The sequence below is a fragment of the Porites lutea genome, chromosome 1, assembly GCF_958299795.1.
Source record: "Porites lutea chromosome 1, jaPorLute2.1, whole genome shotgun sequence".
NCBI lineage: Eukaryota > Metazoa > Cnidaria > Anthozoa > Scleractinia > Poritidae > Porites > Porites lutea.
Genome location: NC_133201.1, coordinates 12,708,294 through 12,735,261, shown reverse-complemented (window position 1 = coordinate 12,735,261; position 26,968 = coordinate 12,708,294). Strand labels below are relative to the sequence as shown.

The following is a 26,968-nucleotide window of genomic DNA, read 5'->3' as shown; positions in this document are numbered from 1 at the left end:
GATTCGTCAGGTGAGGAGCCTATCACCTCAGAGCACTCAGAGCATCACAAACACCTCGAGCTTCTACCATTAGTTAGACTCTTTTTACTCAACACTTAAGTTTGCTGATTTCATCTGCCGTTTCTGGAAATCACCCTCTTTCCTGATTGGCTGAAAGCTTTAGAAGATATTCAAGTCTCAATTATAAATGAATGCTCAGGGTCATGATGGATTCCTATGAATGTCATTTTAATAATGTTTTACTACCTTCTTTATCTTCCCATGTCTCCTCTTCAGACTGCTCCTCTTCACCTGCTTCTTCTTGAGGTGTCTGTGTTGTTTCTTCAGTAGCTGGTTCTTCAATTTCACCAGGTGCCTATCCCATTCAAAACATAAATCACTCAAAATAATCTCATTCCTTCCTAGTTTCATTGATTTTAATCATAATTATGTAGTCCACGGCCGGGTTGCATAAAAACTTTCTTAAAAGAGGGCTCCTAGCTTTTGTTCTGAAACAATGACCTATTGTTTTGAAATAATAGTTACGGGTGCCATCCATCTCAAGATGTTTTTTTTTTTGGCAACCCAACCCAGGTTTTTAAAGTTTTTCAAATTCACCAACAAAACATGAGCTTGTAAGAGTGAGCACCAACAAACTTTCAGTTAAGCTCAGCTCAAGGTGGACAGAAGCTACCAAAATTTAAGACGAATAAACTCTGTTTAACACATTTTCTTTGACCCATTCAAACCTCAACTGCCTCTAAGGATCCACTTCCCATGTATTGTTTGAGACAGTATCAGTTTTTATAGTCATAGACAACTTTGACACCGACCTTAAACAGGGAGAAGGGATATATCAAAACATATCGGAGTGAGCACAATTCAGTCTAATGAGTAGAGAACACACCAAAAATGGAGAGTTGACCAGAATATTCCCATGAAAATCTCGTGCCACTCGTACTGTCTATTAATGATAATGGGGGACCCTTAGAATACTGTGTGGCATGAAATTTTTGCGGGTTCTAATTAAATTTCCAGCGATCCACAAAAATAAGTTCCCGCAAATAAAAATTACCGCAACCATTTTTCCCGCAAAAATTTACTCCAGAGTAAATTTTCTCTAACTTAAATTTGCTACACAAAATTAATGTAGTACTAGGAAACTGTGTCTGTTAAATTACATAGGATACGGATACCGTAGTATTGTTTAAAAATATTATTTCTATTGCATGTACTTAACAAAAACGAAAATATTATCAATGCTGGGCACTAGTACTTTCTGAAAATCGCTAAAATTAATTCCCAGCAAGAAAAAGCAGTCTGTTCTAAAGCTCTAAATAAGGATCAGGAACAGGAGTTAAAGAACCTTTTGGACAGTTTTGTTTCTTTTTTGGCAGCATAGTGACCAAAGAACATCCCAACTAGCTTCCAACAGAGCTTTTCACCACAATGAAAAAGATTTTTAGATGTAAAATCAATTCAAGAATTTTTCCAACACAATACATAATTCTTTTGCCAGGCTTAGCATTTTCAGAGAACCAGTTGGATAGTAACCTCTACAAATGCAGGAACCAAACTTTACCTGTGATGTACCACTGATGTACATTAATCACATTACAATACAGGACATCAGAGAGTTCTGAAAATTTTCACTTTGCGACCGAATGTCATTTTTGAAAAAGGAAAGAGAAAAATCCAAACTATTACAGTTTATTTTCTGGACACAGTTTATCCACATCTGGAACACCAGTTTGCAAATTTCAACACTTTTTTTTCTCAAGAATTCAATACTCAGCATGAACCCTGGGTAGAGATCAATAACTGGAGACACAACAAGAGAATTTCTTTTTTCATGACAACAATATACCTCCTCCTGGGCCGGCTTTTCTGTGTAAGCTTCCATCAGATCCATTCCCTTCTCGGAGGATCGCTTTTCTATTTCCTTCAAACGATGTTTCTGTTTTTTCTTCTTCATATCTTTAGCTGCAATTATTTAAAAAAATGTAATGGTAGATTAATTACTAAGTTAATGGACACAAGAATAAAATCAAAGTAAGGTTACAAGTTACAAGTAGCAAGTTTCTGCAATAAATATTGCTACTTTTAGGAATGGACATTTTGAAGGAAATTATAAGATCCCTTGTTCAGGTTTTCAGAGACTGAGGCTGTCAGAAATCTTCAAAACTGACAGGCAACGGATAATCCCCTTTGAAGCAGGCAAATTATTTTTTTGTTTTCATGAACCTTACTGTACAAATATGTATGAATGGACAAGTTGCAAAAGTATAACACCTTATGTTACTGCCACTTTTAAAGCTTCATGAGGAAATACAAAACAAAATTTTAACTGACAAACAGATAAACTATAAACTGGCATACTGTAAAGTGAATTGCATATCAAATGTGATAAAATTAAGATTGATTTTAATTCTGTTCTAAACTTATGCACTGTTTCAAGTTAGTGTTATAGAAGATTTCAGTTTTAACAAGTAAGCTTACAAAGTTAAAGACTTCTCTATAATCTGGGTATGTTTCATGAAGCTTATAAATTACATTTCCAATTACTTGAGGAATGTACCGCATAGCGAGAAGACAGAGAGGAATTTGAAAACTGTCACTGAGGTAGCGGTGAAGCACATTAAAAGGCAATAAAACAATGCAGCTAAGTAGCTTTCAAAATGCAAACAGGAAGGTAAGCAAAACTAGACATTTTAAGGTCATCATATTTTAACAAAGCACACAACATATATTAATTACCACAGATGTCTGATACTGGTGCAACAACTTCCACAACCTGCTATCTTACACACTATCCTTCAAGCTACTATCACACTATTTTTCACTACCGATATAAATCAATGCAATACCTGACTGAAATTACTATCACCTTCACTTGCAAGAAAATAGCAATTAACTTACATCAGACCAAAGAGGAGAGAACCTCACCAAATAAACTCCAAAATGGCATTAACTGATTAGGATTTGAAGAAATGCACAAGTTCATGAGCCATTTTTCATGGTTGCATGACATTAACAGTTAATTATATGCACAATTGTGAAAAGTTTACTTATAGAGGTAGCTGATGTCAAATCTACAAAGGCAATTATTGCCAGCAAGCACAAGCAACCCTTAAAACTTGCCAAATGGATGAAGAAAACTCTGAGTCTTGCTAGGATATACACAGGAGAGCACAGAGCTGAAATATTGCGCAATTTTGAACATGAAATACTCAGCAAGGAATGTGATAACTCAATGACCTCAGGGTTAAATATAATGCAGGTATCGAATTTTTGGCTTGTGTATGAAGCCATGAAAGCAATATAACATTAATGATTAACAATACAGATTAAAAAGTAATTTTAATGAATAACATTGTACAAAGTACGCTTTACACCCTGTTATTTGCAGCCTTTCAAAACTTTACTTGCAATAAACTAGTTAAAAATTTTGAAAATTTGAGTTTAAACATTATCCCAACAAAAAAAACCCGAACAAGTATAAATAGCATTTTACAGCAGTAACTGTCATTATACAAATATGTTCCTCAAACCTCACTATGATACTTGCTCTATTTGATGCCCATACTGGGGCTAGCAGAACCAATTGATTGGATTAACCACTCAGGAAAAGCTAACTAACTGGTACAAACTACTTCCACGTGTTATGCTATTCATATATTTAACAGTTGCCTAATCTCAGTGGAAAGGTGCTTGAGAAGAACTTTCCGGTTATACTGGTCATTAATCCACTGTACATCTTTTCAACGTATTAAAGTACCCGAGCACTTTCCTATAGTTTTACTAGACTGTTCACTTTACATTTTTAACTTTAGAGTTTTTGAATGAAATACTGTAGCAGTACATGACCACTTAAGTAATAGCTTCTTATTAGTACTTCCATGCATACCTCTTTATTATGACATAACATCCGAGTCTGTGTGGCCATTTAAGTGAGAGATACCTTTACTTTCTTAATGATTGTTTTAGCAGAGGTCATACTTCTTGTGCTCTACTATGAAAACTAATTCAGCAATAAGAGATATCACTAATATCTATTCTAGCATATTTCATTTTTTTTTCCTGCAGGAAATGTACAGGTACATGTACTTCAACACATCTTTAAGGAAGTCTGGTTATTGTACACAAGAGATGAAATTTATATTCATGTAAATTTAGACACTTGCAGAAAGTTGACTTGATAATCTAATCCATCATAATTGATTAACAATTTATTATAAAACAACTAACTCAACTCAATACGGAAACCATTAAACAAGGTATTAGGCAATGAAACTTACTTGGCCCCTCAAAAGCTTTAGGAGTCTTTTTACGCCTACTCATCTTTTAAGGACACAAGGATAGAAATCTAACCACTATTTTAGTCAAACTAAATTTACATTCTTTACAACATTCTTGTTTCTGGGAATTGTACAACACACCCTGGGCCCGGTTTTCTAGGAATCAAACAATGCACTATTGTTGTGTTGACCTTGCAGTTATTGTAATATGAATAGAAGTCATAAATTATTAAACACAAAGCTCTCTGTCCCTTAAACTTAACTTGTATCCACTTGCCAGAGAGCGATATGTGTTTTGGCCCAAAAGATTCCATACTGATATGATATGAATCAAATCAATGATGAAATAAATCATATGGTATTCATGAGGTCTCAGATGTAGAATTGTAAGAAGATTCATTTCTCCTAATCAATGTCCATTACATCTCACGTTCTGCTGCAATTACTGGCACAAGCAAAACAACTAAAATTCTTACAGAGAAAATTCATTCCTACTAAATATCTTCAGTGTGTTGTTGGATGTGTGTAGGGTATTGCTCGCTGTATGCGTTACGAAGTCTAAGTGCACTAGTACACAGCACTAAATCAGACAAAGCATGACAGACAAAGAATGTTTGTCTGGGCAGTGCACCTTCTTGGTGACCTCATTGGACATGCCATTTAGTCACGTTAAAATAGCCTTGTTTTGCACAACCAAACAGGAAGTAGACAATTTGTTTAGTAAAAGATTATACAGCTTCTGTGCATTTTTTCAAGAAATGTGTTGGACTTGGAGCTTCCCATGACTACATTTGATACTTCTTCATAATGAAAAGGAGGATATTATTTCTTTGACAAAAAAGACAGAAATGACGAATGTTAACCCACTTAATGCAGGCATCTTAAAAATTGCTGATAATAAGCCTCCTTTTCTTTCTCTTTCCATATTTTGATTATGGCAATAATTCAAATTATTTGCAAGTGGCCATTTCTAAAACTGTCATTCAAATTCAAGTTGACAAGCAATACCAGCAAATTATGTGATACATGCAGATTTTGCAGTTTGCCCTAGAAAAGTATAACAGAACAATCTTTACATTTGAAACATTTCTCAAACAACACCAGTTATTTTAAACAAATGTTAAGCCACCATCAAAATACTACATACTTTTAATGAAAAAAATGAGAGAGAAAGCCCAAGAACAATAACATGTACCTCATATATTATATCAATCAGTTTGAGCAGTAATATCAGTAATGTGTTTGAAGAGTGCTAATACTGACACTTATCTCTAAGCTCTACTGTTGTACTTGTTCTGACCTTGAAAAATGGTTTCTGCGAGTGTTCTAAATTAATTGTTTTAACTAGAATAGAGTGGATAATTTGAATAGAGAAATTGATCAACATAATTATGCCACCAAAGAAAACCCTACAATGGAAAAAAAGCATCATTCGATAGTCCAATCTGCAGTCCAGTTTCTGTTCCCCACATTGTAGAAAACTCCTTTCCAGCAATCTACTGTCAGCTGGGAATACACTGATTACAGCTGTATTCAGTGCTGAACCAATAAAAAGCCACTGAGGTTTGCGTCTATGCAACAAACCAATCATTTGTTGGTAGTTTGTGTATTGTTTTGTATTTCAAGGTCAAATAAAAATCGCTCTCTGGTAATTTATGAGTAGTCAGCGCCATCACTTAGATTTCATGATGCTACGTAAATACAACAAGCAGACAGGGGAATCAAAGAAATGGGGATTTCTTTTGGTTGTATTTACCCCACCCAGGGATCCTATTCATAGAAGCCGGGAGAAATCCCTCACCCCACCCAAGAGAGCCATGTGTACATAGCGCTCTTTTGCGAAGTAGCACACCATCGTTGATGATACCAACCTGTTGCTTGTGCATCAACAGTATTCCTGGGAGCAGCTGTAGCTGTCTTTAAATCTCCATCAAGACCATTCACCTTTTCACTTGCTACCGCATCTTCTACCTTTGATGCTGTTGGCAAATCCTCTGATTCTTCAGTTTGTTGAGCTGATACTTCAGTCTCACTAACTTGTTGATCAACAGGTACCTCTACAGCGGATTCTGTGGGTTCAGTGGTCTCCACAACATTTGCCTGCACTGGTGGTGTATCAAGTACAGGCTGACTCTCAACAGTTACAACTTCTTCTGTTTTGTCAGTCTCCTCATTGGTTAGTGCCACAGGTCCATTTAATGTCTTTGTCTCTGTGACAGGCATCACATCACTAACAGGTTCTTTTGCAGTTTCCTCTGATTTCTCTTGTCTTTCAGGTTTGACTTCGCCATCAGCAGCTAAGCTAATTTGTTGCGCTTCCTTCTTACGTAGTTCATCTGCAGTAAAGATCTCGACTCTGACATTAGGGATAATATCCTTAGCTGACGTAGTTGCATCCACAGAGCTAACCAAGGACACTGGGCCTAATGAAATGTCTCCTGAAACTCCCTCACTAAGTTTTTCTTTAGGCTGCGTTTTCACAAGCACTTCTTTAGGCTCTGTTTCAAGAGGCTTTTCAACAGGCTTTTCAGCTACCTGGGTATCTATCCCAGTAGTAGGGTTCGTTCTTGTTTCTTTTACCACTTCATTTTTCTGTGTAGCTGTTGTCTCTTTTAATTGAACAGTATCTACAACTGCCTTATTATTTACTGGCGCTTTCTGAATAATAACTTCTGGTTTTTTAGGCTTGTCTTCTGAATTAACTAGTGTTGCTGCGACCTGCGCTGCAAACTGTGCCCTGACATTTGCCTCAGCTTGCTGCTGTAATGTCAAGGGTGGGGTGCTCGAGCTACTACTCTGACCTGAAATGTCTGGAGTAATGTTATTAGGGGTACCACCAGTGCTTCCTGTTAAACTCCCAGAAGGCTGTCGATTGAGAATCTCTTGTGTTACATCCTTGTTACTATTTGGATCCTTTATCTGGATTATTTTTCTTTCCCTTGTACGAGGCTCAAATGTTTGAGTTTGATATTGGGGCATTCCCGTCATGGGCCCTGGAGGAGCTCTAACAATGTACATAGGAGGGGTGGGCTGTCCCACCTGGTAAACAGGTGTCGGTTGAAAATAAGGAGAACCTTGAGGCTGTGAAGGACCAGACACTGGAGCAAATTGTCCTTGCATTGGTTGTTGAGGGCGGTGATACTGCATTTGCCCTGGGTTACCCATGGGAAGAGAGAAATCAACCTGCAAACCACAAAAAATTCTATTAGCTGACTATTTATAGCACACACACTATTAAATTTCAGAAACTTATGTTCGAACATATTATAATTAATGCTTTAAATCTCGCAAAAATTCATGTTACAAGGCAAAAAATATATGATTGCAGTGAAATTGCCTAACAAAATGGATCCATCAGAAATTTGGATGGAACAAGTATACTCCAAACTGAAAGTATGGGTTAGAAAAGAATCATTTATCACACTCACAGGTTGTGTCATAAATGGAGGGTGCTGTCCATGAGGCATAAATTGAGTTGTAGCAGGTGGACCAATCATCTGTACAGCCATAGGAGGACCTCCGGGGGGTGAAGAGTACATCGGCTGATTATTTTGGGGCTGATGCCGAGGAATTCTCATGGGTCGCTGGTTTGGGTAGAATGGCTGTTGATTTGGTAGGCGTGGCTGTCCTTGTGGAGGTCCAGGCATCTGCTGCATAACTAGGTTTTGATGAATCTGTCCTGGTGGCATCTGCAGTAATCAAGAGATGCTTAGCTAATTATCACATAATAAACTTGATTCTATGTGTAATAATCATTGTTGGGTTTCTAACATTGCCATCCATACCTTGTGTAACCTATAAGCAAAGTTATTTCTCTAGTAACCTGAGAATGCAGCTGACATTTTGCAACACCACCACTAGTTTCCCTACCAAATGATGTCTGACAATCCATACTGATGACATGTCACTACCCATATTAGGGTAGCACTTCTGATTGATGGAAGCACATTTCCCACCTGCCAAGACTAATCAAAAGCACTACCCAGATCTAGGCACTGATGCTTCATTAGTATGGAATTTCTGCACTTGTTTCTCAGGCATCATTTTGTGGGGAAAAACAGTAGTGGAGTCACAAAATGTTGGCTGTTTTCTCAGGCTATCACTCTAGCTACTTCGCGTGTACTTCTGTAACTCCTTCACCCCTGAACCACCCATAACCGCCTGTGCAGATCCACGTCTGTTCTACTACCTGTGAAGTCATCAGCTTTAATTGTCAAGGACAACTTTGTCATCTAACTTGTGCAGGGTGACAAAGCACAAGTCAGTCAAAGAGGAAAAGGCAATAAACCGTGTAATGTTGACTAGAAAATTTCCATGAAAATCTTGTCGTACTACCCATTTACCTTTCCTTTCATCTAACCCTGAGATCCTAACAATTTTCCCCAAAACTTTTCCCACCAAAATGAAGCCTAGTAAATGCCTACTAAATAAGACAAGAAAAGTGAAAAAAGAGGGGAGGAGAAAAGGTGAAAAGAAAATGTCAATACTGCTGTATCATTTTTAAACCCTATCTTCAAATTTTTGCTCTCTGTGCACGCTCGAACTTAACATTTCGCATCTGGATCAGAGGGCTATGAATTGTATAACTTTCAACTCTTTACAGCCAGACAGTGACCAGAAAACCTCTCAAATAGCATGAAAACGCATTTTCAGCAAAATTTCCAGGAGTGAATGGGTTAACACATTTGAAATTGTAAAATTTTTTATTGTTTTCCACATGTTTCCAAAAATTTGTGATCTCCATGACTTCAGGGCACGGTACCAAAAAAGTGTTTCCCTAGCATGTCATTATTCTATGAAGGAGGCATAGGATTAAAATTTACCCTCTTAAAACTTTTATGCCTTTGAGTTGTTAAGTTGTTCACAACTACCGGTACCCTTTATGATTAAGTAAAAGTCATTGATGGCTGACTATGTCCTGGAGTATTGTAGTTGTTGATAACATGTTGATAACAAATAATGTCTGCCAAGAACTTGGAAACTAAGATTCATTGTGCATGGTTGTAATGAATGTAAATCAAAATGGCAGCGTCCAGGAGAAACACTGGTAGTCAAAAGAGTCGATTTTCAAACTTGAGAAAGGGAAGATATTACCTACATACTAGAAATAAGCTACTGCAAAAAAACCTTGCAAGGATGTAAAGGATCAGGAGCGGGAATAAAGGGAAACAAGCCAAAGGGAAAACTATGATTAAAAAAGAGGGCATGGGGAATAAATACTTGTTAAAGTGAGTTTTTTCACAAAAACTTGCTTTTCACAACAAGATGTGCCAATAATGGCAAGATTATCATCAGCATGAGCTTCCAGTGCTGTGTTGATACTTCAAAGAAAATAATCTTTTTTGTGTAATTTATTCACCACCTACCTCGAACCATTTATGTTTGCAGAAAAGAACACTGACCACTAACAACGAAGATACAATCAAATACCATAGTTGTCGAAAAGTAAACTATAAATCTCCACACACTAGTATTCCGTAGTTTTTTGCTTATAAGGCGCAGCATTTTTTCAATGAAAGTTTGGTTGATAGCTTTAAATCTGTTGTAATTTTGGGGTGCGTCTTGTAACCAAGTATCCTCGGGCAACGAAACAAAATTGAGTCAAGTTTTTGACTGTAAAAGCTCTAGCTGCTCATCCTCTTCTTTATAAGTGGTTATTAATGACTTCTACATCTTCTAAAGCTGGTATTAAACAACGAACGAATCATTTTTCATTCAAAACAAATCATCTAGCATCAATTATTTTGAACTGAATGTTTATGCTTGGTAACCAGGCAAACTTTTGAGCAAGTGCTTGACCCAAGATGGTGGTTTGTTTACAGTCATTTCTACACTGCAATCTTACACTTGTTTCACATTTATTCTCCAAGGAAAGCTCCCAAATCTGTTAATAAAACTGTAATAGCTCTTTATCACAATTATTTTGATAAACAAGGGCTTAATCTTATCAGATTTGGCAGTTAATTCACAAAATATTCAGGCTCGTGTATTACACGATACGGTGACCTTTTTTGCTTTTGTTCACATAGGTGAATGGCCGTAAAAAAGTGTTGTTGGAAAGCGTGTTGTTGTAGTTGAGGTGAACATCCCCAAAACTCGCAAACACTGGCTTAATTTTCAGTTTTAACTCAGAAAAATTGCGTTGTCGACGACTTAAAAGTAAGCGTAGTTGTTGAGAACTAAATGTCTAGTCTGTGGAGGCCCTTAGCTAACTGTTTAAGGAGGGGGGGGGGGGCATTTAATTGATCATATTCCAGAATACAAATACCCAGAAATTTGGGAGAAATCTCTTCAACCACAAATGTTTTGACCACTGAAATGCTTCAACTATCTTTATTATTTTAATGTCTACCTGGTATCTGGACTTTACATGCAATGGAAGTCAAAATATAAGTGATTTTTAGAGTTTATTCTGTATATTCTAATTCCAGAATATGGTCAATTGAACTCACCCTTAATCTCCTGTAACATCAATTGAGCTCATCTATAACAGGTGCTACATGTTAATGTACTTAATGAAAGCCCCTGGTGTGTACCTCTCATAAGACCTCTTGAGTGAATCACACACATTAGCTTACTGACTTTCACAGTTCTCAAGAAAATTATAATGCCTTACTGATGTCTTTAAATGCTCGATTCTTAGGCTGAACAGCAGAAAGCTCATGCCCAACTTAAAACACCCTGTGACATGCCTCGGGTCCCACAACAGGTGACCTCAATGGCCATTGAAGTGCTTCTCGTCATCTTTAACCCTACAACTAGCCTGAACAGGGGTTTCAATAAACACAGAAGGCCGACGAAACGCGTCAACTACTTTACTCATAGAGGTCCACTACTTTTTCTAGAAAGAAGAGGCAACTAGTTTGAATAACGTAGTAGACAAAAAATATATCATAAAATCTGAATGAAAACGTAACAGACCTTGTCACAGTTTTTGACGCCATCTTGACAAGTAGGCAAACGCGTGAAAAATTACAGTGTTTGCATGAGAATCTAATGTCGAATAATTTCTGTACAACAACTGTTCTGAAAAAAACACGAATTGTAAACTTAAGCTTCACTCCTAAGGATTCTACTGAAAAAAATTCAGGACGTTATATGCCCTAAAAGACCTAAAACCACTTTTTTGAATTTTCTATACATTTGCCGGTAAGAAAGTCGCAGGAAAAATTACAGACAAATATATGGATAATCTAAAGCAAGCCTCTGGAGAAATTTAAGCACAGTTATGTCCCCCCATTTTTTTTGTACAATCCTTAATTTTAGCTTTAGTTCACAAGTCATATTTTTTTCTGAACAGCCGTTTTATGGAAATAATTTGTCATTAGATTCTCATACAAGCACTGTAATTTCTCACTCCTTTGCCTACTCATCAAGATGGTGTCGAAAACTGTGACAAGGTCTATTATGATGTGTTTACATAAAGGCCCACTGGTTTTGCACAATGCCTTCATGTGAATGCTTTATTTCAGTCATTTTTTTACAAGTTTCTTTACAGGTTTACTGAGAATTTGTTTACATGCAAAAGTACGTGATTCAGTTTTCATCATTTGTTTATTGCTTGTAGGAATTGATTGTGTGACCGATAAATTGAATGAAAAACATGCTCTTCTGTCCTCAAATCTAGCCCCTAGAATGCATTTTAGGGCTCTGAAATTTCAAAATTTTCTAGGGCATAATGCACCCAGACCCCCCCCCCCCCCCCCCAGAGAAAGGGGACCAACGGCTCAGTCGGTTACCCACTCTATTCAAACCTGCTGGCGACTTCAATTTTTATTGAAATCCCTGCCTGAAAACACAGCCCGCTTTCCTCGCTCCTTGCCGCCCAGACACACCTCCTGGCGAAACATCCCTAGCTAGCGATGAGGAGCAAGGAGAGATGGTAAGAGTAAGAAAGTGTACCTTGCTTAGTTTTCTTTGCTGATATTTTTTTTCTAACAAGAACTCTAAATGAAAAATTGCTTTACAACAACAATGCAAAGAACACTTGGCTATGAGAAATTTGGGGGGAAAGGCTAATTTAAACAATGTAATAGAAGGAAAGAATACAAAGTTACAACACTCCCCACATCTAGTAAATACTGTTGGCTGATCCATTTTTGAGGTACAACAAATCACATCTTCTTACTTCTTACATCTTATTTACTTTGGGAAAACATGTTTTTTTCCTCTGTCTAGCTGAAGGTGAGTGTAATGGCTAACTAATTAATGAAAAGATAACCTAGCTAACCTTCACGTCAAAGTTCCAAGCCCCTTGTGAAAGAGAGCGAATAAAAACATTAAAAGCAAAAGCGATCGATTTGAATTTATCTTTGTCTGTAGCTGTATGCAAAAATACTTTGCTCTTTGTTCAAGGCATATACATGTACAATATGTTGATTAATAATATGATGACAAACATGAAATGGTTGATCGAAAGTGAAAGCAAATTGCTATGTAAGCTTATTTAGAAATCCCGAAAAGGGATTCCCAATAACACTTCAGAGTAACAGTTTCGGCAGTTTCACTTTCACAAAAGTACTTCCCTTTCTACTGAAAATAAACCCTGATCTTTTTATCTATTCTGCCACCAGTATATCGCCCCACCCCCGTTTGCTACAAACCAGTCGATTGAGAAAATTCAACAGCTCGTTCAATTACCACGTGAAAAGGATTGAAAAATAATTGAGGGGACAGAGCAAAGCACAAAACTGCACGAAAAAAGACAACTTTGTTTGACAAACAGGGCTGTATTTAGCGCCAAAATCAGTTCCCTGTGAAGACTGTGAAGAGCAAGAACTCTGATCTCGTTGATTCTAAGAAAACGATCATTTAAAAAAACTAGCACGAAGCGAATTTGAACAGCGTTGAAACCAGCAATCAAGACTAAAAACAGATACTATTGCAAAGTCCCATTTCCCCGCAATATCTTTTATTATCCGTTCATCTACACAATGTACAAATATCTTAGATGATCTTTCTACGGAAAACAAAGGCTACTACTTTAGCGGAAGTAGCACAAACGTTCATATTTCCTAAAACAATCAACTGAGCGAGAAGTTTAGTTAGCTTTCTGAGAGTATCGCGTATATCGTACACTTGAGCTTACCAGTACGCTTTATAGCAAAATTTGCAGTCCTTGGAAACGAAACAAAACATCTGTAAATAGAAATTCATTCATCACGACGAAGGGAGAGTTTGTTACGCAACAAGAAGTCACAGAATTCCACGAGACACGAGAACACCAGCATCAAATCAAGCCTTCGACGACTCGACATAAACAACGCGCAGTTCGAGAGAACTTAAACAGTGATTTTACCTGGTAAGGCTGTGCTTGTCTTGGATTAAAATCGTCTGATCCTAAAGGCAAAAAAGAAAAAAAATTAATGGCGTTTTGAAATTAATTCACGGAAACCCATGTTTTTTTCGTACAAGCGTCAGCAGTTTTCCCCGATCGCGTTCAACTCCATGTCTAGATCTGTTTTTCAAAATTAAGAAACAGGAGAGAATCAACACTTACTTTGTTGTGAAGGCGGCGGTCCACGAGCATTTCTAAGATCAAAGAGTCAAAGAATATAACCCACAAACTTGTTCGGGAAATGTACAACACAAAGACTCACATACAAGTTAGATGGATCAAATCTAGTTCACTTTCAGTTACAATTAACAGATCTCACGAAAGTCTTCAAAGATATTACAACAAGGATACTGCTGTGGTGCCCTGGTTTGAAGAATCATAGCAGGCGGGGAAGCAGCAGCTTTCCCCTTCTGCATTTTGGCGCAAGCGTTCTTACGCTAGCGACAAATGAAGCTTCTCACGAAGGTCTTCCGTTGCTTTGGACTATGAATTTGAAAACAGTTCAAAAACACAAAACAAAGAGTAACAACGTATTTTCAGATGATTAACGCTGTCTTCCTTATCTTCTGGTTTCTTGATGATGTTTAAAACGGGTAGATTAGAATGGATAAAAACTTTTTCAATTCAACATGGCTGCTCTTCGGCGAGAAGCCGCAGAGAAATCCGGTAGTGGTGACGTCATGTTAACAAGAACACGCCACGTGATCTGCACATGGAGAAATTTTCAAATTTTCCCGCGAAAATCATCACTTGTATGCCGTGTCGTGAAGATAAAAGTACAGAAATTAATCATACGAAAAAGGAACTTTAGTCAAAAGTAATTTTTTTTTACCGTTTGATATTGATTAAGTTATTGTTTCAAAACAGCTTACATATACGAGCCCCCCTTTTAAAAGCACTGAATATTATGATCTTCACTTCATCAGCAAAGCAACATCCCCCAACTTTCTCTCTTGAACCAGAGGCGTTGTAGCCTCCTGGGTTCGTAGTCTGCCATGCAGAACAAGGAAAAGTGGGGCGGAACACTTTTTCAGCAGGGAAGGTGGGGCGATGACTAGTGTCTTGAAGTGATGAGGCTGAGGAGACTCTCCTCTTCGTAAGTCTTTATTTTTTTGGAAAAAGTTCTTCCCCCAGCTCCACCGTCCCTACATTTTTTTACGTCAAATGAAGCCCAGTGATGGATTCAGAAAATTCAGAGAGAAGGGCAGGGAGGTTTTTCAGCCATTTATTTATTTACAGTCGATTCCCGATAACTAGGACCTTCAAGGGAAATCGAAAAAGCTTGAGTTATCGGGTGTTTAAAAGCCGAATAACCGGAAATAATAAGGAAATAAGCAATGAATGGGGAGGGAATTCAATTAAGCAACAAAGTACACAGGGATGAACACTGAACTTGAACTGGAGCGACAAAGATAATAAAGACAAAGAATTGACACGGTTGTTTTAAAACAGATTCAATGTTTCGGGCTTCAGTACATGTTTTTTTCCCCGACTTGTCACGCGCTTGTAACATGGTTGGAGTTATCCAGGGTAAAATTATATAGAAATGATCTAAAGGGAAACAAAAACTACGAACTCCCCCTTTTTCCCTCAGGGACACGTAGAGCAAGCATTTTTTTTACGCGGGCCGGCGTGCGCTGCTCGCTCTATTATCCCTCTGAACTACTTGTCGTCTAAAATAGCAATATGCTGGACGGAGAGGAATCGAATAGAATGTGGTGGATTGGAGGACAACAAGAGACTGCTTTGAGGCATACAATCGCGAAATGGTGTTCCAAACAAACGATCAGAATGTGGGGACGCGCGTCCCAGGAATTAGACTTCCGTTAACTTACAACCTCTAAAAAAAACTTTAGTGAAATCTAACGCCCTAAGATTCCCCCGGTCTGTCCCATTTTTCTCCCCTGAACTAAACTATTCTATAAGCACTCAGAAATAAACAAACATTACAAATCTCTAATTCAATCAGTTTGTGTAAATTTTTAGTTGACTTATGAGTAATAAGTATTTCTACTTTTATTTTATGAGCTGGCAGTCTGAAAGGTTACCGAGGAAATTTCTGCGCAATTCGATACCTATTTATTCTCATTAAGTTACAGGTTTATTCTAGCCTGCGTCGAAGACATTCTAAATCCCCGATATATCGAGCTCTTTCCTAGTTTTGGTCTCGAGCGACAAGTCCGGCTGCAACGAACGCTGGTTATACTCTGTTCTGAACCAGAGGAGGAAAGAATAGTATCCCACAATGCAATGTAATGTAGAGCCTCAGTGCAGCGGGAACACGGATTTTTTGAAATTTTCGGTTCTGGGTAATCTGACATGCGCTCAGGAAACTCGATGACTACGTATTGCGTGGTGAACGCGAACATTTTATTCACGCTCATCCAATTGGATAATTCCAAACACCGCTCACGCGCAATCAGTAGACTATCTGAGGGTAGGAAGATGCATGTATGGTCATGGAATATTGATTACCCGGATCCCCTGAGTCTATGTTAGCGTTCACCGTGCAACGCGTAGGTCAGTCCTGGAGGTTCCTCAGCACATGTCAGATTACCAGAACCGAAGACTTTCCAAAAATTATCCCACAAAAAACAAATCGTAATACTTGTTGATGAGGGAAAGAGATAAGAGACTCACCTGGCCTAAAAGGATTTGGCGCTTTCATGGCGAATCGGTGCGCGGTTCTTTGATGCGGGAGCGATTCGTGAGATGAGACTGCACACAGTAACCTGCTTTGCTTCGCATTTTTGTAGGAAAAAACACCGTAAAAACAAAGAGCAGCAAAACCGTTTAAAATGGCCATGAATTGAGCCCAGGTCACACAGAAAAAGTAACAACAAACCCAAGTTTGAAGTTAGTGAAGTTTATTTCTATATTTATGCTTATATTTCTGCGTTTTAACAACTATATTAAATTTTTCAAACAAAGTCTAAAAATCGTTCGTAATATGCGAACACGCGGTAATTTTATGCACCTAGCTTTGGTCGCCTGTGCGAAGGCCACACTAACAACCCTTCATTCTTTACGTCTGCACTGCACAGTTACTCGCTTTTATTATTTAAACGGCTATCCGTGATTTGGTATTACAGTGAGTTGGACACTTAAGACTCAAGGATTCTATTCAAGAAAGTCGACCACAACTGTATCCATTGGTTAAATTATCAATATCCGACTGTCACGTGGACCTGTTATTTTCAATCCCTTCACTTGGTTCCTTTCCTCCTACCACCATTCATTCTGTCGGCCAGCCAGTGTTTGTTGTTTGGCACTCGGGTACCTGTCAGTAACTGTTCGTGCTATGCTAAGGTTGTGAATTGTTCTGATATTTGTTGCCTTCAGTTACGTCTATAGTCGGCAGTGGTACCGAGTCAAAAAGTCAGAGAAAAGAAATAAAGGAAAGGTAGGAAAGAGGAGCAAATTGAGGGAAAAGCAATGGTTATTCAAGAAGCTAATTCAAATTTCAACGCAAAGATGAATTTTTTCAAACAGACCGTTAAGACAAATTTATTATAGAGTTTGGTACGAGGGGTGGATTATAGGATTGTTTGTCGTGATGAAGGATGTACTCTGCTGTAATGGAATTGAACTCATTGACATAGTCGAAGCCACTCCCCCACCCCTCCCCCTCGACCGTCAAAGAAAGCACAATACATTACTTCTAGTATGCAAATAGGCTCCCGACTCCTACCCCTCCACGTCGCCCTTTCCTGCATTCTTTTCACGCTAGATCCACCAAGAGGGGCTATGATTTTTTAAACAGTTCCCCGAAGCCTCATGAAAATGTGAAAATGTTCCTGAGTGCAGTGATTACATACCTGGGTCTTGAAGAGTCTTGGAAGTCATCTTGTCTTGAACGCGTAGTCTATATTACCGCCTCTGCTCTCATAAAATTCCTGTTACCCTTGGTCTTGTTCTTGTACTACTCTAGATCTGAAAATACACACTTAAAGTAATATCATTAAAAAATCTTTAAAAATATAGATTATAACAAACTTCCAAAAAAAATTGGTGGCAACGAGTGCAAAACGAACGCAACTGCTGTCATTGCTATCGCCATCGATTGCTCGACGATAATAGCAACGACATTTTCTATAGAACAGTTGCGCAAAGCCACATCCCTACGGATAAAAAATAATAATAATGATGATGATTATTATTGGCAGGGCGGTAATATAATAAGCCATATCGACAACAGTTGTCGAGTTAACGATTACCGTGCCGATAGAAGGAAGAAAAAAACTAGAGAGCTTGAAGTAACCGGGCACTTATCGATCTAACGACAACAGTGTCATACAGGGGGATAAACGCCCTCTATTGAAACTGAACCGAAAAAACGATAGTGTTACCGGTGTCTACAACAGAGAATTAAGAAATAATAATAATAATAATCATTATAAATAGTCTAAGTAATCTGCTCCTGTCTATTCTAAAATTTATTTAAAAAGACACCCACACAAACAGCTGACACACAACAGAGGCATAGCGGCTAACCCCTCCACGAGGGAGGGGTCAGATGTGGGTTGGGCGGGGTCGCTACTCCCCGAGAGGCGAATGTGACGTTGCTCCACGCAGACTCCGTGGCGCCACCACCTCACCCTGCCCTTGTGAGAGGGCCTGGGTAGTACATTTTTTACTGTAAGTTATGTTTGCATCTTTGTCTGTCTGTTGTTAGAGTGACTGTCAAGTTCTTCTACCCAGACCCCGAGCTAAGAAATAAATTATAATTATTGGACGATACAAAAAGAAACTAATATACTGTCACCAGCCCTTGAAATTTTGGTCTTGTCTTGGTCTTGATCTTGTGCACTCGTTACCTTTGAAAACTGAATTACAGAGAAGAAACCGCGAAATTAGTGACACGACACAGCGATAAAACAGAAAAATGGTAAAGAAATGGAGAAATGGTAAAGCAACGATTAAGAGGAAGCAGAAACGAAGAAGAGATAGGAATAGAGAATAAGCTATGATGTCAGACGTCAAACCTCGTCCTCACAGGGGTGGGGTACGAGGTTTCGTTTTTTCTGTTCCTCGACTCAGTTTAGTTGCAAGTTGCTATGTGTTTTTGTAAGGTTCAGGTAATTCAGTCTTTCGTCTGTTAAATTTGAAGATTTTTGTCAGATTTGATCTGTTCCATTGCTCTATTTGTTTCCATGTATACACATTATTTCGCAAACGATTGATATCCGAGTCTGGTTTGACTATGATTGTGCTTCACCAGCTGTCAAGCCAACCTAAAGAAGAGACAAGAGTATTATTGTTGGTTTTCAGTTGGGCGCACAAGAAAAACAATATGCTTGCTTTACTCCGCAGCACGTACACAGATTAGCTATTCATCTTTCAAAAACATAGAGACACACCTGAGCTGACACCCTGCAACCGAATTCACATCCTGACAGGAATTATGATCACAGCACTTGCTTTATGCAGCTCAGTGGTGAACTTTTTCCTGTTCTTGTTATCAGTTGTTATTTAAACTTACTCTCAGCTCCAAACGAACGAGGGATCGGTGCGGAGAGAACTGCACTTAAAACTGGGAAATGGAAGAGAATCAAGCAAGCTTGAGGGTGTGAATATAAAGGAAACCATTCTTCTTCTGGGGGATCGGAGAGATGCAAACACCTGGAGCAGGCGTGCCATTAGAGTTATGCGACAGCTACAGCCGTGGATCGTAGAACCAAAGATCAGAATGCCTGGACAAGGACTGCGGATAATTAGCCTGCGAACCCTCTTTGAGCACTGGCGCTCTCTTCCAGAATGGTGGGTTCGCCGTCGCTCTCCCCTCTTGAACTTCACAGTGACTGCGGGAGACGAAACTGCTGCTGACCTGCTGGCTGCTGGGACGGAAAACATAAGTCTTGCCGAGTGGTTCCATTTCTTAGGGAGGTTATCCATTTCTCTCTGGTCTCTACAAAAAGCATACTTTTTCTTCGTGCTTTGAATTACTACGTATACAGTCAGTCAGAATGTTGATAAACGGAGGTGATTCTTTCAGCAAGTTTCAGTGAACCGAGCGTACTACTGACATACTTTTACGTTTATGACATAATAATAAATAACAAAGTTATGTTATGATTAATTAAATTGGCTCTAATTAATTGGGTCTAATTGAAGGGCAGAAAAGAAAAAAATTCTGCCTATTTCTAAAAATTTTAATTACTGGGCCAGATAAGCAATAATGATGCAAGGAAGAAAATATTGTCTTTACGCTGATCTGCAGTAAAACCTGTCTTCTAGGGTGATTTTATTTTCCCCGAAAGACTTTAAACACGAATGTACAATTTAATTTATATTAAGCCTTTGAGAAGAAAGTAGCCAATTTAACAAGCGTGAACACTGAAATATTAACTTGCGTAACGCATACCTTAGGGCATTTAAAAAAGCGTGGCATAAAACGCTAGCTCACGCTTTTCACTGAATTGAAAACAACATTGAAAAAAAAAAAAATAAATAAAACGACAAACCGAAAGTAACAACGTTTAGTATCCCCCATGCCACCCTGGGATTCTATCCAGGGGGAGCAGCATCATTTTTAGTACTTTTTAGCATCAGAATTTTTAGAACTTGTTGGTTTTTCTTTGGCCTACTTCCTCCCATTTCGCCACCACTACGAATGAGTATATAAATTCATACATTCACTGATTTCATCTTCACCTTTCGCGGGTATACTACAAACCAATAAAATGACCCGTGCAGCGGAGATAACGGTTCGAATCACAGCAAGTCTAAGTTTTTTCAGGCTTTCTTATCGCAACTGCATAACTTGGACCTTTACCTGTGATCATCTTTACATTTATTTCTTCATTCCGTGCGCGTTTAAAATATATGAAATTCATATATTCATTATTTCAGTTTCTTATTTTAACCATGCGCGCGCTCGCGAACTTGAGAAAGAAACTGAGAGGCAGATTTTTATGGTAGAATGATGATAATTATGTAACTTTGTTTTTCGTGCGCACCAATTCAGTTTCAGTTTTAGAGGTGACCCTCGTGAAGCGTTTTTTGTAGTATAGAAATCGGTTTGCACATTGTATCCAATTTGCAGAAATACCCCACCTGTGGTTTGCTCGCCGGTTTATACCTGATTCTGTCTAGCCTGCATAAGAGGCGCCCTTAGCCAATGGTGAATTCTATGCGCAGTCAGATATCGTGAAAAACGTAAAAATAGAGCCTTCGCTGCAGGCGGCCTCCTCTCCCCTTCGCGTGTTTGCCTCGCGCGTTCTTTAAAAAATAACCAAAAAACTACCCTAGCCTTGCACGCGGGCTTGATTCTGTCGGGCGAGAAGGGTTTTCTCTCGCTGCGATTTTTACTTCTCCGGGTTAAAGGTACCCTGACGTGGCCGTACCAGAAATACACGTGCAGCGGGATCGATGCTTCGGCGTCGGCTGCGGTCCAATAGATCTTCAGCTGAGGGTCAAAGCCGCGCAAACCGCGCATGGAAAGTCTCTCGCACACAACAATCAAACAAACGATTATCAATTGGTCATAAACATTCAAAAAATACTGTGAAAGTCAAACCTCACCAAGATAACTTTAGTCTTACCTGCCTGAAATTAAACATCGGCCGGCCTTGATTACATGCTGATTAACGACAGAGGGTTTCGTTTATGACGTCTGTAATGTATCAGTTTTAATTAGCTGGACCTAATTATTTGGGCATCGCCCAAACAGAGTAGTCGAGTTCGCTTGTTTTGATTCAAAGTTGCAATAGGCACGCAATGCGTGAGAACGTAAACAAGCCAAGCGACGCCGATGTTTGCCGCGCTGTGTCTCAACACTGCATTCATCTTCGTTACATACAACCCACAGATAACGCGCGACAAAGAAATCGGCAATAGAAAACAAAACTTTTTGGATAAACGGGGTACACTGAATGAACCAAGCTATTAAATAATTTAAATTTTCCCTTTGTAAAATTATCGTCCTCGCAGCACACGGTGTGAATGGTTTGGCTTATTGCCAAGAGTTTGACAATATTTTTGATCTCAGTTCTCGAGCGCTAAAGAAGATGTCACGCAAAATTCCATGATCTCGTGCATACGACCCACAGATAACGCACGGCAAACAAATCGGCAATAGAAAGCAATATTTTTGAAAAAATAAGGCACACTGAGTGAAACAAACTACAGTATTAAATAATTTAAAAATTCTCTTTGGAATATAATCGTTCTCGCAGCACACGGTATGAATGGTTTGGCTTATTGCCAAGAGTTTTACAATACTTTTGCTCTCAGTTGGAGTGTGAAGATGTCACGCAAAATTCCATGATCTCGTGCATGAAATAATTAAGGGTAACATTGAATAATTTCATTGCATCTTTTCGGAAAGGAAGTGATTTCTTGAAATCTTATTGAGCAATATGACCCCGTAAACCCCATTTTCACGTGGAAACCGCGTTCTATTTTTAAAACCCTTGGTTTAATTAGATTAGGTCGTATTCCCTCATACACGAACCACGAAAGCGGCACATTTTAAAGCTTTCACGTGCAATGAACGGGGAAGCAATGCGCATGAATAGTGAACCTCGTTCCCAGGGTTCTCTAAGGTGCCAGGATCCCAGGGTTAGCTAAGGTGCCAGGATCTCTGCAAAACGAGCCAGTCCGGCTGATATAATCAGGCCCTAAGTGCTTTAGCCACATTTTACGCCCTCCCCTTGACCTCACCGATTTTTCAAAGCCCCCGAGTACACACACCAAATTTCAGCCCCCGCCTCCCCCTTAACATCTTCATACCCCTTCTCTGCATTAAACGAACTTTTGGCGTTATCCATGTTCTCTCCATAAAAAAAAATTATCAAGCATAAGCGAAAAACAGTCCTAAACAGAAAGCCTAACAACTTGCACAATAAGTACAAGTATGTTTTCGACTATTGATAAGACTTTTCACAACAGTACACTTCATTTCAACACACCGTAACTACACTACCCCTTAATAACCAATTGAAATTAGCACTTTCACAACTACCTCTCTGCAACACCTAAAATCGCTTTTACCTCCCCAAATAATTATTTTTTGTTACTTCATATCAAATTCTACGAGAAACAAATTTCACTGATTAGCAAACTACGGCCATCGTCGACGCCCAAATATACGCTCCCACAGCGTCTTGTTAACCTGTAGTATCAAAAACCAGAAGCATATAACCCCTTCGGGGTTATATGCCTCTGCAAAAACTTACAGAAAGGATCAAACCGTTTTCATGCAACATGCAGCACGTTTCGCTGCAGTGGAACGTGCAGATGATTAATCTTTGCCAGGACAATCCACTTTTACATACTGCGTTGAATGGCTATAAAAAAGTCCACCTATTGCGCGTTTACTTGGTGCACATTTTCTTTATACGGGGACTGAGGAGTGGGAACGTTTTTTTCCAAGTTCTTTGCCAATTGTTAGAGAAAGCAATGGGCAGAATCCTACCGCAGGGAACTCTCTAAAAATAATCTAGCTGTTTCTCCTTCTATTTACGACTATGAGGTTTCCATTCCCAAGAAGAGTTTTTCAGATAGTGGAAAAATGGCCTAAAATGTATTTTTGCAACTTTTGTAAGACGGAGAGAACTATAAAAGAAAGAGGGAGAGAGAGAGTGAGAAAGAGGAATGTTTCCTGCTACGTTGTTCAACTTAAGCCAGTCCCAAAAATCCTTTTTTATCAGGGTGAATTGATTAAGTTTCGTGTTTTAATCGAGGGAAACGCCGAATAGTTTTGCATTGGAAAAATTACCTGAAAGAAACCAACTGTTACGTGCGGCAATTGCACCATTTTTGAGCTGACTATTTATAGCTTGCGAGTTACACTGGTTGTTTATCTATCTTCTTTCGTATTTTTATTTATCTTCGACATTCTTCAGGTACGGGGAGCGTGAGTTCAGTACTGGCCTACAGCAGACGCTGTAGCGGTACCGGGGTAGATTCGCCGCACCCGTAGCGGGCCGTAACAAGGGTAGCTTGTCTCGTACACTGATATATGGCTAACCTGCGTAGCAAGGCTTAGGAAGGCAATATGGACGCCGAAAGAAAGAACGGGGCGTCCATGGGAGACGGCTAAGAAATGGCTAGCTACCGGGACAATTAATCATATCAGGGGCACCCAACGAGAATGTAGTTCAAAACCACTTAAACATAGCATTGTTAAACGTATTTTAGTATATTTTTATCCCCTAAAAATTTTTCATCTATTCGGATTTCCTAGCTGAAAGTCTAGTGATCCGAAAATTATAGGGATCAAAACTTGCCTTTTCGAAAATTTTAGCCAGAAGAAAGATTCTCGAAAATTCTAGGTCACCTTTTTAGGGTAAAAATCCGTTAAAAATGGGCAATTATACCATTTTGGGGGGGTTCGAAAATCCAAGGAGAGGCAGGCAAGCAAGAAATTTAACAACAAATGTTCCGAAAATTCTAGATCTCAGATCGTCTTTCGAACAGATATTTTCCAAAAACTGTCGTTGGGTGCCCCTGTATTTTCAATAATGACTTGTAATAATGACTTTTAGGAGTTTGCCTTGCACTGGCATTGAATCAGTCATTTCCTGCTGGTATTTGTCTGGGAAATTCTGCTAAGACACAGTGACTGCCCTGGCAAAACATCAAAAACATTCTGTCCTGAAGGAAAAACAGACTTTTGGCCGAAAAATTATACCTGAAGACTTACGAAAAAAAAACTTTCGTGATGACAATACTGTCAGATACCGAGTGGGAAACCCTCAAGAATGAGTGGATCGTAGCAGCTATTAAATGACACCTGCATTAAAAATGCCAGCATTTAAAGGAAGAATTGTAATTGAAAAAAAAAAATTGTCCGGACATTGTTATCAAAAATATTACTTCATTCATTAGGGTACCTAAACTATATTTCAAATGAGATACTGCATGCAAATGGTACTTCAACCTCTTGTCCCCTTCTGATTGCTGTTTATACTCCCCATGCATGGCTGGTACATTAAACAAAAGACAGCCGAAAAGAGAGAGTAAAACCTTTTCTAGAGGGCTTTACTATAAAATGTAAAACCCTGAAGGAGTAACGTGCTTATTTCGGGATTACTACAAAGTGTTTCTTGCTTCTGATTTTTTGATAAACCCACAGGAATCAGTCCAAATGGAGGTGATTTCAAAAAGTTTGACATTGCTACAGGATTGCTATATTTTAATATCATTAGGAGTTTCCCTTGAAAAATGAATTTGAATAATACCAGGATGCTGCCAAGAAACTAATTTCTAGCTGGGATTTGTCTGGGAGATAATTTTCTGCCAAGATCCTGACTGGAAACCTTCTTGCTTGGGTCCCTGGCAGCAACTCTTAGAGAAAAACCTTGTCAACCCAGAATTCCAACTGGAATCTTCGGAAGAACAAAATAAATCTGCATGGCCTCAGTAAATTTGTAAGAATCCTGACAAGGAAAATACCCATTGTTGCAGTATTTTAGAGAGAAGTTACTTTATAAATTATGAAATTTAAAGCAAGGCAGTTTGTTATTGAATGATTTGTTTTATTTATAGACTCAAATGTTTATCCTACATACTCACAGCAGAACATTTATAAACATTAAATTAATAATAACTTAGTAGATAACAATCAATAATAAAATTGTGCAATCATAATTCGTGGGCAGGCCAACATTTAATTTGAATTGTAGTAAAGCTAACCTCTAGTAACCCTAGAATATTCAACAATAATTTAAACTCTGTATTTTTAACATATGCATATTCTGGATTCATTACATCAATATCAAGATAATAATATATTCACCATTACTTCTGAAGAGCACTAGTACATGACAGTAAATCTCTTGCTACTAGGTTAGCCTAACTAGAACAGTGCATATTTAAAGCAGTTGGAATTATGAGTCAAAAAAGTCACTTCACCCCTAAAATTATTGCAAAATTATTTAAATATTATCTACATTATAGCTCTAAATTGTCTTTCCATAACTTTGTGAGCATGCTCACTCCACTCTCTTACAAACTGGCACGCACTGGAGACTGCAAAAGAAAAATGTTTTCATTAAAACAAATGCCCTCAAATTCTTAAATGTACAAGAAAAACTAAATACTAGTGACCTATTATATATTTATTGAACCACCAAGAAATATGGACAGATTATTGTAATATTGTGTGTAAGATGTCTAAAGAAGGATGCTAAGGCACTTGATATTTGAAAAAAGAAATCCTGTAAGCTAACTTCTGGGGGTGGGGTGCTCCTGGGAATTCCTGGTGAAAGTGTGTGACGCCTGGTTCTCCAAATCCTCATCTCCATTTCAGACCAAAGAAATACTATTTTTCCACTGACTGGTTTCCAGACCTGGCTTCTAAAATTCATACCTGTTTTCAAACCTATATAGGCAGAAAATTAATATGTCACCTGCAGGCATCATCATTACTTAAGATTAGAATGCAAACAAATTAAAAAATTTCTTAAATAACCATTTCTAATTTGCATATTACACTTCCTTTCTGATTCATTTTAGTCCCGTAGCATGGGGAGGGGCCTGGCCCTCCTCCCAATAATTTTGACAGGCATGTTTAATTTGGTCAGCGGCCACACCCTTCATGCTGCTCTTTGGTTCAATGCAATGTGTTCATTTTGGTTTGATAAAGCATTAAAATTATTTATTTATGGTGCGCTTCAACAAAGAAAAGTTGCTGGAAATTAATGCTCTCCGAAGGCTGAAAATGCTATTTCAGAGAGCTTATAGTTCAAAATCTTCCGGAGGAGCATGCACCCAGAAACCCCCTAGCAGCTTGCGTCTTCGGCACCTGTGATTGGCCCCCCAATAAATCTAACCTGGCTATGGCACTACACTTGGAACTGAAGTGACAAAATGTTCATACACTCTTGTAGTTTTGTTGAAAACCATATCTGATTCCAGACCAGAATAAAGTCTTCACCTGTTTTCAGTCCAAAATGGTGCAAAACCAATACCCTCTGGGGTGGCACATACCTACAATGAGGGACAAAAGTGTTGACACACTTCCGTAAAATGGCCCCTTTTTGCATAGTGGATATACTTATCCCCTTCCCCTGTCTACCCCAACCCCTTCCCCCCCAAAATCAATGTTGAATTTTGGACCCTCAAGTCTTTTTTTTACTTCAGACAACATTGATTCGGGGGTGACGGGATTTACGGCGTTTAAAAAGAATAAAATAATAGATGAATTAAATGTTTGTTAAAAGCACCCGTTTTAAACAAGTGTGTCAACTATATATCTGCCAACTTTTTCTGAGATATAAGCGTGAGATTTTTATCCTGGGAGTGCTGGGATTTTTGAAGACGACATGATCATTTCCGAAGATTCCCGAAGAAGTCTGAAGTCTTCCGAAGAAGTCCGAAGTCTTCCGAAGACGTCTGAAGTCTGCCA

At 38.6% G+C, this 26,968-nt stretch overlaps 1 protein-coding gene across 2 annotated transcripts in view; it reads right to left on the bottom strand.

Moving 5' to 3' along the window:
* Positions 1-14,287, bottom strand: part of LOC140945435 (eukaryotic translation initiation factor 4 gamma 1-like) — a 32,242-nt gene extending 17,955 nt beyond the window's left edge. Inside the window, exons 1-7 of one of the 2 annotated variants that reach the window (XM_073394468.1) lie at positions 13,966-14,287; positions 13,777-13,808; positions 13,576-13,616; positions 7,706-7,966; positions 6,149-7,460; positions 1,847-1,968; positions 247-355 (exon numbers count right to left, since the gene is read on the bottom strand). In XM_073394468.1, coding sequence (XP_073250569.1) covers positions 247-355; positions 1,847-1,968; positions 6,149-7,460; positions 7,706-7,966; positions 13,576-13,616; positions 13,777-13,808; positions 13,966-14,030 — 1,942 coding nt within the window. In that variant the 5' untranslated portion in view covers positions 14,031-14,287. The remainder of the gene's footprint in view (positions 1-246; positions 356-1,846; positions 1,969-6,148; positions 7,461-7,705; positions 7,967-13,575; positions 13,617-13,776; positions 13,809-13,965) is intronic. The other variant, XM_073394462.1, reaches the window with a different exon arrangement.
* Between the last annotated feature and the right edge of the window lie 12,681 nt (positions 14,288-26,968).